The sequence below is a fragment of the Chelon labrosus genome (assembly GCF_963514085.1).
Source record: "Chelon labrosus genome assembly, chromosome: 2".
Taxonomy (NCBI): Eukaryota; Metazoa; Chordata; class Actinopteri; order Mugiliformes; family Mugilidae; genus Chelon; species Chelon labrosus.
Genome location: NC_140338.1, coordinates 12854945 through 12867735, shown reverse-complemented (window position 1 = coordinate 12867735; position 12791 = coordinate 12854945). Strand labels below are relative to the sequence as shown.

The 12791-nt window shown below is 43.9% G+C and overlaps 1 protein-coding gene across 1 annotated transcript; it reads right to left on the bottom strand.

The window, feature by feature from the left end:
• Positions 1-8955: 8955 nt before the first annotated feature.
• LOC311508612 (neuronal pentraxin-1-like) lies at positions 8956-11963 on the bottom strand (the record flags this gene model as incomplete). Its single annotated transcript, XM_084573453.1, has 5 exons — positions 11541-11963; positions 11005-11212; positions 10108-10349; positions 9540-9719; positions 8956-9177 (listed from the first exon to the last, which is right to left on the bottom strand). Exons 1-5 carry the CDS (start codon positions 11958-11960, stop codon positions 8956-8958), a joined length of 1272 nt encoding a protein of 423 aa, XP_084429579.1. The 5' UTR covers positions 11961-11963.
• Between the last annotated feature and the right edge of the window lie 828 nt (positions 11964-12791).

Genomic DNA, 12791 nt, shown 5'->3' with positions numbered 1-12791 from the left:
ACCAAAGTTATATGGGTGAGAAAACCATCGTATTTTCTGCCAGAAATAAGGTCCAGGTTGTAAAAAAAAAAACTAATTTCCCTTTGAAGAACAGGGCGCATTTGAAGGTTCTGATCTCTGAACACATTTGGAGGTGGTCCAGGGCACACTGACAGCACTCCTTTACCAGTGTGAACACACAATGCGTGCAGAGTCACATTAAACAGTGCGGTTCTTGCGTAAGCAGCGTTTTGCCTCATTCACTCTGAAAAAGAAAATAAACACACACACAACCGCTATTTGAAATGATCGTCTGTAAAGGAAAAAGCATCTCAAATGATGAAGAAATGAGAGCCTTTTAAATTAGTCTGACGTTGCAGCCTTGTGACTAACTAAATAATAAATAAACCCAAATCGGATTTAACAAATTAAATTATTGAATATGAGTACACTGTGATCATGTTGATGTATAAGGAGCCACGTGGAGTTAACATATTTTCTCAATGATGACCAATGTTTTCTTATTTAACTTTATTAACAGAGATTTTTTTTTTTTGCCACTCCCTCAAAGAGCACGGCGGGGAAATTATGCTGTCATCTCTAAAATAACTAAGGCCAGGACGGAAATCAATGAATGAATAATGTGTGTGCTTTCAGTGAGAGTGAGAGAAGCTTCTCGGCTTGTTCCAAAATATGTATTATTTCCCCAAGTCATGACGCACACTCAACAAACAGCTGTTCATGGTTATGAAACAACAGTAGATCAATTAGTGACAGCAGCTGTTATATTGTTCTACTGCTTCCCAAATGATGTTGGTGTTTATTTGCATACAGAGCATTAAACTGAGATCTGCTGGTTGAGGACGCATGTGGAGACACATTTTGACGCCAAGTGGTACTTTAAGCTGGCCACAAACTGTGAATCTCAAAGACGTTTATATTTCTCATTCAGAAAATATTCTTTTGCATCATTAAATGACAACCGCCTCCATGTGCAGCGTTTTGTAGTTATCTGAAATCCGAACTTCAGTCAAAACAGTAAATGCTCTGAGTTCAAAGATAAAATTAGCAGTGTAGCTAGCGTACTGTGCACAGACTGAGCCAACCTCCTGATGGTCTTAAATGTGATTTTACTCCAATTTAATCACTTAGAAATTTAAATGAAACACAGTTTTCATGTTGGTACAATTCTCATTTTAATCTCATTTTCATACTTAATATTTGGGGCATGTTTCTGAGGGAGCATAACCAAAATGTTCTGGGGTCCCAGTATTCTTCGTACTGCTAACACAATGATACAGTCAGCAATTCAGTGGGCGCCTCAACAGAAGGCTGTGACACAACTCAACATTTCATAATTTGTGCATCCAAAAATGCATGATTGCAGGTTTATATACACCATAAACATGACTGCACAAAGGCCAAAAAGTGAGGATATCTAACTATTTATATTATATTGTGCTTTTTATATAAGTTTGTATTTTCTTTTAGCTGCCACAACTTTCTTTCTAAGCAGTTTTTAGGGAGGGGAATTCATCTTAGTCTTCTTGGGCTTGTTCACAGACCACTGCCGTTGTGAACCTGTGAAAACCCACTGAGACACGTGTGTGATATTCAGGTTATATAAAAAGAGGATTTATGCCCCACTTGTTCGAAATGGCTCAATAACTAAGGAGGCATACATCCACCTTGATCCCAGGCTGCCCGGGAAGCCTCATTATCCTCGCTGCATCCTTCCTGGAAGCTTCTGCTGATCGGTAAATGCCACAAGTTTCACTCCCTGCTGTCTCTGGAAGCTCTCACCATGGGAGGAGAAAGGAAAGGAGGATGAGGCGGTGTTTCAGTCTCATACGAGGGGAACGCTTGATGCTGTTAGTCTACCTTCCGGCGTCAAATCCCCTTGACCGTCTCATGTCCTGGAGCTCGACACGAAACGGCCCCAGTGTCATAAATGAAGGCCTCAGCATGTGCTGGTACTTGACTATTCTTCTTAGTTTAATTTGTTGAACGTGGCACAACCAAAAGTCTCATTACACGGAGCAGCTTTGTCACCCCAAAGTTAACAAGAGCAATTGCTGCAGTTGTGAACTGAAGCATTATTCCTGTCTTGTCTCTGCCACAGGGGACAGCTTTATGAATTAATGAGATGTCAGCAGAGATGTCACGTCTTTATCCACTCAATCTCTCCCAAAGAAAAAAAAAGAAACTACCCAAACAGAGGAACTGATATAACCGTAGCGCCATGAATCTTCTCTGACTCGGGTGGCTTGCCTCTGGGGGCCTCATCTTTAAAAATACTCCTTCAGTTTGTTTTGTTGTGACGGATACGCATGTGGAATTAAAGAAACTGGAATAAATCAGTGGAACCCACTTAGTTTGGAATCAGGATTGAACTTGGTTTCATCTTTGGATGTGTAACAGCTTGTGTGGTTGTTGAGAGCTCTGGTTGTACTTTTAGCTCCATTTAGCATTAATATTATGAGATGTGGCTTTAAAACACAGAGTTTGCTTCACCAAATTAACCTTAATTTCTTACACAGGGTTAGCATACGTACCAGCTCTTAGGTGAAGCTTATAGTTGTTTTAGTGCTGGTATTAAATAATTATTTAAAAGTGTTTATAGAATAGTTGGTTGGAGATTTAAAACTTTAACTCTTAATTTAAACCAAAACTCCCACCAGTCTTTTAAAAAAGAAGAAGCCATTTGGATGAAACGTTTTCAAGAAACATCAAACAAGTCCAATTGCCTTTGTTTTCACTTTATTTTTGGACATGTACTGCAATGACAATTAGATCATTTTCCTCAGAGGATGAATCAGTTTGGGTCCCCTGACTTTTTATCTAATACCATATAATTTATTTTTTGTCCAGTACAACCTGTAAAACATTATCTGCTTTACTTCAAGACAAGATGAAATAAACATTGAAAATGCTTTGCTACAAGCAGAGACTGCAGGAGCAACTTAGAACGTGGCAACTGAAGATCTCTCTCATGATGGAACCCTGGACGAGTGGTCAGCATGCACGCAGGAACCCCTTCTGCATCTTCCAGCTGCGGTTCCTTGTCGGGCCACAGCCACCTGGAGCAGGTCTCGGCTAACTCCCCAGTGGCCTTCCGCAATTGTTTGGGACTGAGGCCGATCTTCTGTAGTAAGTGGCGCGCTGATGTTGCGGGGAAACCTCGACAGACAGACTACTTCAACTGGGAATAAGGCTGCGTGCCATCCTTTGATGCCAGCCTCATCAATCAGGTCCTGGTACTTGGCCTTCTTGAGCTGATAGGAGATGAGATTTTTTTTGTAATTTTACAATATGTTTAATTATAGATTTCATTGCATTGCATTGCTGACGTGCACCACCTCAGAAATACAACTACTTCACACAATTCACAATACAGACTCCAAAAACATTAAGTGGTCTGAAATGCTTTTCCTCTCAGGGGCTCTTTCCGGCTCTTGCACAGACAGTTCTCCCTCCTACTCAGACGTCTTCTCTCTTTTCTGTTGCAGTGATTTCAGTAAAGGTAGCTGTTGTTCAACATTTATCAACATCAAGCCCAGCATGATCCGCTCAGTACCGGTCGCCATTGTTTGAAGTTCACAGAGAAACTCAACAAAGCTGACTAGCCACAGAATAAGTGAATTAGGGGTGTCACTGCAGAGCGGTCCCAACACATCAGCACACAGGTGTAAATGCTTACAACAGCGTAGACACCCGCCTAGGCTATGAAGTAGACTCTACGTGGCTGGTACAGAGGTGATAAAAGGTCTTGTATTTAATTAGTCCTGCGCTAAACTTCAATGGTTCTTACTTTCTATTGGTTCTCAAGGCACCTCACAGCCACAGTGACTCATCTATCCACATATACCCTCGGGTGTCTTTCTTCGGCATGTGGGCCATGTAACAGGGATCGAACCCTTAACCCTCTTGTTCATGGACAACCTGCTATACCTACTGAGAGCGGGGGGAGGAGTCGAGCTTTCTGATGTTGTAACCACAAGCTCGCAAGTTCAGTCTGAAGGCAAAGTGGCATACTGGTTAGCACTGACACCTCACAGCAAGAAGATTCTGGGTTCCAACCCGCGGGCCAGTATACAGCTTGCTTGTTCTCCCTGTACCTGCTTGACTGATTCTGATTCTATGGTCGTAGGCGTGCAAGTCTTTCTGTATGAACCTTGTGATAGACCCTGTCTAGGGTTGTACCCCGCCTGTTGCCTGTTAATAGCTGGGATAGACCATAGCCCCTAGCAAGAGGATAGAGAAAAAGCAGTAATAGATAATGAATGAGTAGGCAAGCATGCTGATGTTTGCTTTGCAGAAGTACAGCATCATAGGGCGCAGGACACCTTCTCCTTACCTGACCCACAGCATCGGTACATATTTACCAGGTGAGACGGCGCTCGAGAATATGTGCTTTCCAAGCGAAACATTATGTTCTTCCTTCAGAAGTTGCTCTGTCCTCAGTGTCCTTCGGTCACGTGGCCTTCTTGGTGCTTATGTCAAGGCTTTATAGTTCAGTTGCATTGTCATCAATGGACTTTCTGTGCCAACGGAGGTGAAACTTCGACTATTCAATCATCTAAAGTTGTCAGCGCTCATGTAACAGATGGCTTTATCTTTGTGTCTTACGCGTACAAGGTACAACATCATCCTTTAGTCAGCGCTGATCTATTTTAGTCTGTACACTTTGAATTCTGCACATAGCAGCACTGTCTGTAGCACAAATGCGCTGCAGCAATATATTCTGTCAGGGCTTAGCAGCACCACAACAACAACAGGGTATTAGCTGCATGTAACAGACCTACTGATTACATTCATAGGTTTTATCTGTAGTGGCGTCAAAATATGAGGCAGCCTTAAGTGGACATGGTTCATCCAACCCCCTGCTAAAGCCTGAGCCACTATTTGCTCAGCGAGTCGTAGAATGACCTGCAAGTCTCAAAGATTTCTATTACATTTATAATTAAAAAGGGCTGCCCTCTCTGAATTCAAGGACATGTCTAATTCATCACTTAAATAAAGAGTGGCCTACGTGTTTTTTAATGCTGTTTAAGGAGTTTGTTTAATGCTTTGTCATTCTCGTAGCAAACTCTTAACCCTCGCTGCTGTGTGCTGAGCATCATGGGAGATTAAGGTTACTCACATTCTCTCTCGGCTAGAAAGAAAATCCACCTCAAGGTCAAGTTTAACACAAAAGATGTATCGAGCAGAAACACCGGTGAGGACCCGCGACTTTGTCTTAACCGAATAATGTTTCTGTCAAGGCTCAATGAATTTATTCATGAGCCAACCGCACTCAGGAGTGGAACTTAATTCAATAAAACACGGTGTGATGAAAAGGATGTATTCTGTGCTGAAATTTGAAAGTACAAGCACTGGCAACAGACTGAGATTGATCAGTCCGGATAAACGTTTGCGCTTAAGAATTTGCAGTTTAAACTGAAGCTCTTAAAAGCAGTTGAAGTGTCGGCTGAATATGAAGAAGTGAGAAGGTGCTGAGGTTTCTGTTTTACGTTTTACCCCGGAGGCAGGTGACTTGTGAACACCGGACCACGAACAATGAAAGCAGTTGAAGTGTTGATTGAACTTTAAACAGTGAAACGGGCCGCAGCCTGATGAAAGCAGTTGAACTGTCTTTGAAGCGGCTAGGATTTCAGTTAAATTATAAATATGAAAAGGGAACTTCTGTTAAATTGGCTGAGATGCTTGAAGCGCGTACACTGGATGTCACTGGAGTATCAAAGAGGAACAGTCATTTGGAGAATAAAATGTTGGAGTGCTGAAATGGGCTGAGAGCCACTGAAAGTTTTATTTTGTGCTTAATTTGTCAAACTGAGACAGGTTCATTCGAAGGCATCATGGTCAAACTCTCACTTGATGTCTAGATGCTCAAAGTAGCTGAAATATTAGCTGATATTCAAGCGTAGAAAGTGAAGTATTTGTAAAGTGGCAGTCCTGAAGATCTCAGTTTTGTTCTCTGTGGCGACACCTATGGCAATAAGTGGTAATTGCAGGTGTGTTTTTGAAACTTCAGTCAGCTGAACGGTGGGAATTTGGTGGGAATGTCTCCACAGACACCGGTAGATGCGACAATTTTATATTATTGCATCAGTCCTTCTTCTAGGCTCTGTCACCTCATTTGGGGACAGATTGTGTATATATATTTAAGCTATGTAGGCATTTGAAGTGCCAGTTATTTGCTGAAAGCCACTAAAAGTTTTAGTTTCATCAGCTAAAAAAAAAATTATATCATCGCATTCTGGCCAAACTCATCTTGACATCCAGATGCTCAAAGTTGCTGACAGACCAGATGAGGTTTAAATGTAGAAGTTGAAGTATTTATTTATAGTGGCAGTCGTGAAGATCCCAGTTTTGTTCTCTCTGGCGACACCTTTTTCAGGCGTGTTTTTGAAACTCATTCCCAGAGATCCAAACTGTGTTTCCTGCATGACAGCGTCAGTCAGTCAACGTTAGGTCCACCTGCCATGTCTGGCACAAACACAACCGCTGGGTGAAGGATCGCGCATCGCTAATTGTGTGCGGCTTGTGACTTTGGCGGGAAAGACTCAACAGATACCCAGTCAAGTACAAATATGTAAATGCAAGGACTTTCATGTGACTTCATCAGCGTGTTATGGGCTAATTCACCTTTTTGTTGCCTCCTTTGCTGACAGATTGTGACTCTACATACATTTATTTGAACAGAAATCTTCTGAGGCTTCCACTTAAAGGCTCCTTCCAGGAATAGAGAAAGCAACTGAAGTGTGAGTAGCACTTAAAGGGTTTAAGGTGTCTTAAGCCGCGCAGGCAGTTGAAGTGTCAGTTATTGTCCACTGATTCTGTGGCACTGAAATTACTGAAGATTTTATCATCTGAGATAGATGAATTTGAACAAGTGCACTGCGGCCAAACTCAAGGTTGGGGTAGGGAACTGTCGTCTGACATTTACTGAAATAACCGTCTTTGAGATTGAGCCACTTCAAGGTGATGCAGTCCTTCCAGGAGTTGAAGAGCATCCACTTCATGGGCGATGCTGAAGAGCAGAGGAAGCAGCTGAAGCGTCAGTAGCACTTAAAGGGTTTAAGGTGTCTTTATGTTGAAGTCATGTTGGCAGTTGAAGTTTGTAAGAAAAAAAAAACTCTTAAAGCTGAAGAAAGGTCGCGTCAAGATTCGCATAGTAACTAATTCAAGCTCATTCAGTTCATTTATAAGCTGAATACTGACGAGGGCAATGTGGCTAATAGAGAAAGTGTGTATGCGAACAGAAGTGTTTCAGCACCGCATGCTGTGATGAACATTTGAGGACCCCCCCAAAAAAGATAACGGCTGCTTAATAAGAAGAAAAATATTTCTGAAATGTCTATAAGACGACTTGCGGTTGAATGCATTTGACGCTCGAGTTGCAGATTAAGAGTCTAATTAAAACAGTAGATGATTGTTTGGTCGTCTGAGTAAGGCGACAACGAAGGCTTTAGTTCGGGCTATGACGAGGCTCTTTCACATCCCACTGTTTTTAATGCAGGCACCGCACAGCAGCAGCAGCAACAACAAAAAACAAAAAAACAAAAAAAAGAAGCAGCAAGTGGGTGATTTTATGCAGAGGAGAGTCACTGCACACAAACAGGCGGAGAGGTAGCAACACAGTATTTCTTTTCTGAAGCCCTGCCTGCTTGCTGGGTGACCTTCGCCACCTCTGGACATTTTCACTTATCTACCAATTAGCCCCCTCCACCACCCCCCCCCTCAACCTCCACCCTTTCACCGTCTCTCCGTGCACACAAAGCCAGGACCGCACTGTGACATTAAGTATCACAATTTTATTACAAAAATTAAATTCTTCATCTCTCAGTTTTGCCATGCTTGGAGCATATAACAATACAGTAAAAAACCCAGACCCAGAGAAGATAGTAAAGCAGATTTCAACAATGCTTCCACAGCACTCTGTCATTCATGCTGTTACTATACAGATACCGTAACATTCCTAATACAGAGTAGTACAAACACCTGCCAAAAACACGTCATGTCAGATAACAAACTGTAATTAAAGTACATTTACCAGAGAAACAAGAAAACCCAAACCAGGTCAGAAGGAAAAGAAAACCAGTAAACATTGAATTCGCAACTGAAAAAAAACTAAAACTAAAAAAAAAAAACATACCGAATGTGCTGAATATTTGTACCAGCCCAAGGCACCCAGGCTTCGTAGCAATGTTGGCAAGTTAACGACATTCTTACAGAAACACTTGAAGCGAACAATGATTACAATTTGACTTGTACCACGGTCTGACTTTGCAGTGTCCTTCAGCGTGCTCTCCTCTCCTGACGTTCAGTCACAGTGCAAGTTCCGGAGGGAGGGGGGTGCGGGCAGGGCGAAGTGAAGGAGGGAGCTGGGGAGGTGGGGGAGGTGGGGGAGGAGGCAGGTGGAGGTGGAGGGGGGTTGGGTCGAAGGGAGCTGTACCGCATCAGACATCACTTCACAGCGCCAAACACTGACAAGAATTGGACGGACAGCGTAATCTCCCACACTCCAGAAGGAAGGAATGGGGGGGCGGTGGTGGGGGAGGGGAGGAGGAGCCGGAGCGGTTATGTAATTCCTCACTTGGATTGTGAATTGTCCAAACATAAGGCGCAGATTGCCAGCTGCCAGTCCAAGACAAAAAAAAGAAAAAAAAAAGCCAAAGCTTAGGGGTGCTTTCAACGTAACATCCAAGAAAGAAAAGAGGCGAACAGATAGCGATACTTTCTCACTGAGGTTTTCCAAGATGATTCTTTTTTTTTTTTTCCTCAAGATGAAAAGTGTTGTTTTTGCGCATGAATACCTAAGAATGATAGAAATCCCAGATTTAAGCTTACCAACAACTCAAGAAAGTCTCTAACGAACGTCAAAATGAAGACAAGAACGACAAAAAGCTCAGAAATACAGAGAGGCCTTTCTGGAACTGTAGAGGGGGGGGGGGGGAGGGGGGCGGGTGCAGTTCAGTTGAGTGGACGGCAAGGCTCGAAGGTCCATTTGGTCGCCCCGCCAAATATCTCAATGTTGCTGTCTGTCCAGGAGAAGACGTTGCCGGCCGGGGCTTTGCTGTTGCAGGTGGCCAAGTTGTAGATCTCGGCGATAGAGAGTTTCCTGTTCCACATATTTAGGTTCGCCAGCTCGCCGACGAAGGCTTGTGTCGCGTCGAAGCCTCCCCCCAGCGTGTCCTGTGGAACGAGAAGCGTTAACCGTCACTGCACATTCATTTGAAGAGTTGACTCCTTTAAATATGACTGCATGAAGGTCAGTCCTGTTCTAGGTATAGCACCACCTGAGCAGGCTTTAAAAATGTTGTCCTGCAGCAAGTTAGGAGAACATGTGTTTTCCTGTCTTACTGAACTCGTATCTTTGACTTATGTGGCATGATTTTATGTAACAGTGTTGTCTCAGTATAGTAGACATGTCTTTCTGCTGTAACAAACACAGTAATTGAACTGGTAAACTTACACTTGTCTTCACTGTCTTTAATAATTAAGCCTATAATTGTCTGAGGACTATTTCCAGATATGCAAATAATATGAATATCCACCTGCTCTTGTCCCAGGACCAGCACGCCCTCTGGTTTGATGGGGTGGTACGGAGCCAGGTTCTCCCCGCTGCCCCGCATCACTCCGTCCTGGAAGGCCTCCCACATCCCGTCCCGGGTGGTCCACGTGATGCAGAGGTGGTGCCATTTTCCGTCGTTGACGAGGAACGGCAGCTTCGCGACCTGAGGCAGAGGCATCTCGTGAGTTACGACTTCGTCTCTTAACAATCTCTTGTTCACACTTTAGTTTCGCAGTAACTCCCCGCTTAAAATAAATAAAAAAAAAAAGAATCCACACCTTCCCTCATCCCTGCTGACTCACTCCCCCTATCAGATATCCCTCCTTCTATAAAAAGATGTTTCTGTTGCTCACCTTATCACCTCTTAATTGTTCTATTTCCAGTTCTGGTGCAGAGAAGTTGCTCTGACTTATTCAGAGTAGCTTGTCTTTCTCCTCCTTGCTGCTCCCACTGCACATTATGCTGCATAGTCTTAACGTGTTAAAAGCAAAAAGCAACAGTGGCCCCCTACAAAGGTTAAAAAAAAGAATATGTAGCTGTGACGGCTCTACCTTGTCGTTGATGAGGATCTCCATTGGGTGGTTCCCCGACTCGATCAGCACCAGCTCGTTGGCCTGACCTGGGACTGCGTAGGAGAAAGGCGTCCCCACCCCGGGCGAGGCGTTGGACTTGATCCACAGACACACGCTGAAGGAGTACATCTCGGGGAGGCTCCTCTTGGTTTTGGCGTACATGTAGTTGGTCCTCAGGGGGAAGGTGAGCTGGAACTTATCTGCTGGTCTGGTGTCTTTACCTGTGGGTGAAATTGATGCCAGTTAAAGAGGAGCAGTCATATATACTGTGTATGTATAGAGACAGAGGGGGAGAGAGTAAAGTGAGGCAAAAACGGTCCATATTAAACATTATAGATTACACATGATAGGAAAAAAAACACAATTGCAACAGAATTAATCTTTTCTTTTTTATCATTATTTTCTGATTTCTGGTGACATGTGAGATGGATCTACCTCCTCCCTGCCTCCCCCCTCTCTCTTTCTCTCTCTCTCACATACACCATATCCACGCACATTGAAACGTGTTTCTGCACCTCTGACCTCATGCAAAAATAAATAAAAACCAAAATCCCCATTTCATATAAGCTCTTGTTAAACAGTCAGGCTCTGACGGTGGAAAATCTCAGCGAAGCAAAAGTGCTAACAGGTCCTGAGATATGCAAAGCAATGCAGCTCCCCCTCCTCTCCTCCCTCCTGATATCTGTGCGCAGCGTGATGGCTGCGGCATTGTAATCGGTTTCATACGAGTGCTGTAAGATTTCTTTCAGGGCTCTCTCAGAGCTTATTAAATTACACCAAATTTTTCTTGTTTCTTTTTAAACTCCACACTCGCTGCCTAGCACCGAGGTGCCGGACAGCTTTAAGTCCCTGTGCGCCCCCGAGATCCAAACGCACCTTTCTCCAGGTCTGTGATCCGGTGGTGCAGGGAGGTGAGCGTGGACTCCACTCTGTTCCGCTGCTCGGTGTCGTTCCTCGACCCCGGTTTGCTCTCCTCCAACGTGTTGACCCGGGACAGAACCTGCTTCTCCATGTCGTCTATCTTGTTTTGCAGCAGATCCTTCAGGCTGTTCGCTTGCACGGTGTTATTCCCTCGGCTGTATTGCTGCATCGGACAGAAGGAGACAAACGGGGAGTTAAAAGGGGGGGGCAGGAAGGCTTTCTCTCTTAAACTCCCTATGTGTTTATAGTCAAACCGTGTTATTTAACTGCCTGTTTTTTTTGTTTTCTCTTTTTGCTCTGCGGCACATTTTTCAGAAACCAGATTTACTTCTACTTCTCCCCGGCTGTCAGGGATAAGATACAAGAAAACACCAATCAGAGCCAGAACAACACAGCATGACAGAGTTATCCCTCGCTGTAATTAACCTGTGAGGTTAATTTAATTAACTTTTTTTGACCTGTTCTGCGACGCACCCCCTCTGCTTGCCTACCTCTAGATTTTCCAGTCTCTGTTTGAGCGTCTGTAAAGTCTGTCCCAGCTGAGCCAGAGTGTCCGTGGTGCCCCGAGATACATCCCCCATGGTGTTCTTGGACCCCGGCCGCCTCCCGCCGGGTCCCGCCGCCGCAGGGAGGCTCTGGCTCTCGCAGCGGCTCAACTTGGACGTTAGTTCCCTGATTGTCTCCTTCTGATTCACAATGGTCTCCTTCTGCTGCAGCACGGTCTCCCGCAGCTGTATGATCGTGGTCTTCAGGTCTTCCGCGGGCCCGCTGTTCTGCATCGTGGCGGTGCACAAGTCCATATCCTTGGGCACCGACGTGCAAATGAACTGCGTCTGTCCGAAGTTTTGCGCGGAGCTCTCCACAACAACCAGGCAAGAAAGTAGAAAAAGTTTCCACGAGAAACCTCCCATGGTTCCGGTCGTGTTTCTAAAGTGTGTGTGTGTGTGAGTGGAGTCTCTTGAGTTTTCAGCACCACGGAGCTGTCCAGTGAAAGTGTGAGGCTCTGGCCGCTGTGTGAGGTTTATATAGCGGACATCACGCAGCGCAGATTCACTGCATCACTGAGGGGAGGCAGCGAGTTCTGCTACAGGGTCCAGCCCCTTCTTTAAGGTCGTACTCACTGTTTCCCACGGGCCATTATTACAGTAGCAGAGAGTACAGTAGTAAAAAGAAGATGAGTAGGAAGAAGAAATAGACAGAACTGAGCCAATTATCACCATCATAAAAGTGATTTAGATAAAAACCTTCGCTTGACTCAGTCGACGGAGGGAGAAGTGGCTTACTCAAGCTTTTAGTCTACTGTGAGACATGTGAAGTGACTTTATATTGCACATACATAGTGTGAAATGAAAGTTAAAGCCAGTCCCTAGTTGTGTCTCATTGTAGTAATTCAGGAAACTGTCCCCAGGACATTAATGTGAACAAGAAGGACACATATAAAATAAAATACATTTGAATATTTAGGCAGAAGGTCTTAAAACCCTTAATTTGCAGTCCAGTAATAATATAGTAGTCATTTTCATTTAATGCAGCGTCATTTTTACAGTTAAATAAATAAAAAAGACAAGTGAGGGATGTTCAACTAAATATTTCAGTTCATATGTGTGTAAAATAGTAAAATATTCCCTGTGAAATGTAAAGTAGAAGTACAAATAATAATGATGATAAAAAGCTTGAATTCAGCTCAGAGATTGAGTGAATCAGTTCATTTGAGTTCAGCCCATTCAGGGGTCTTGCTGCTA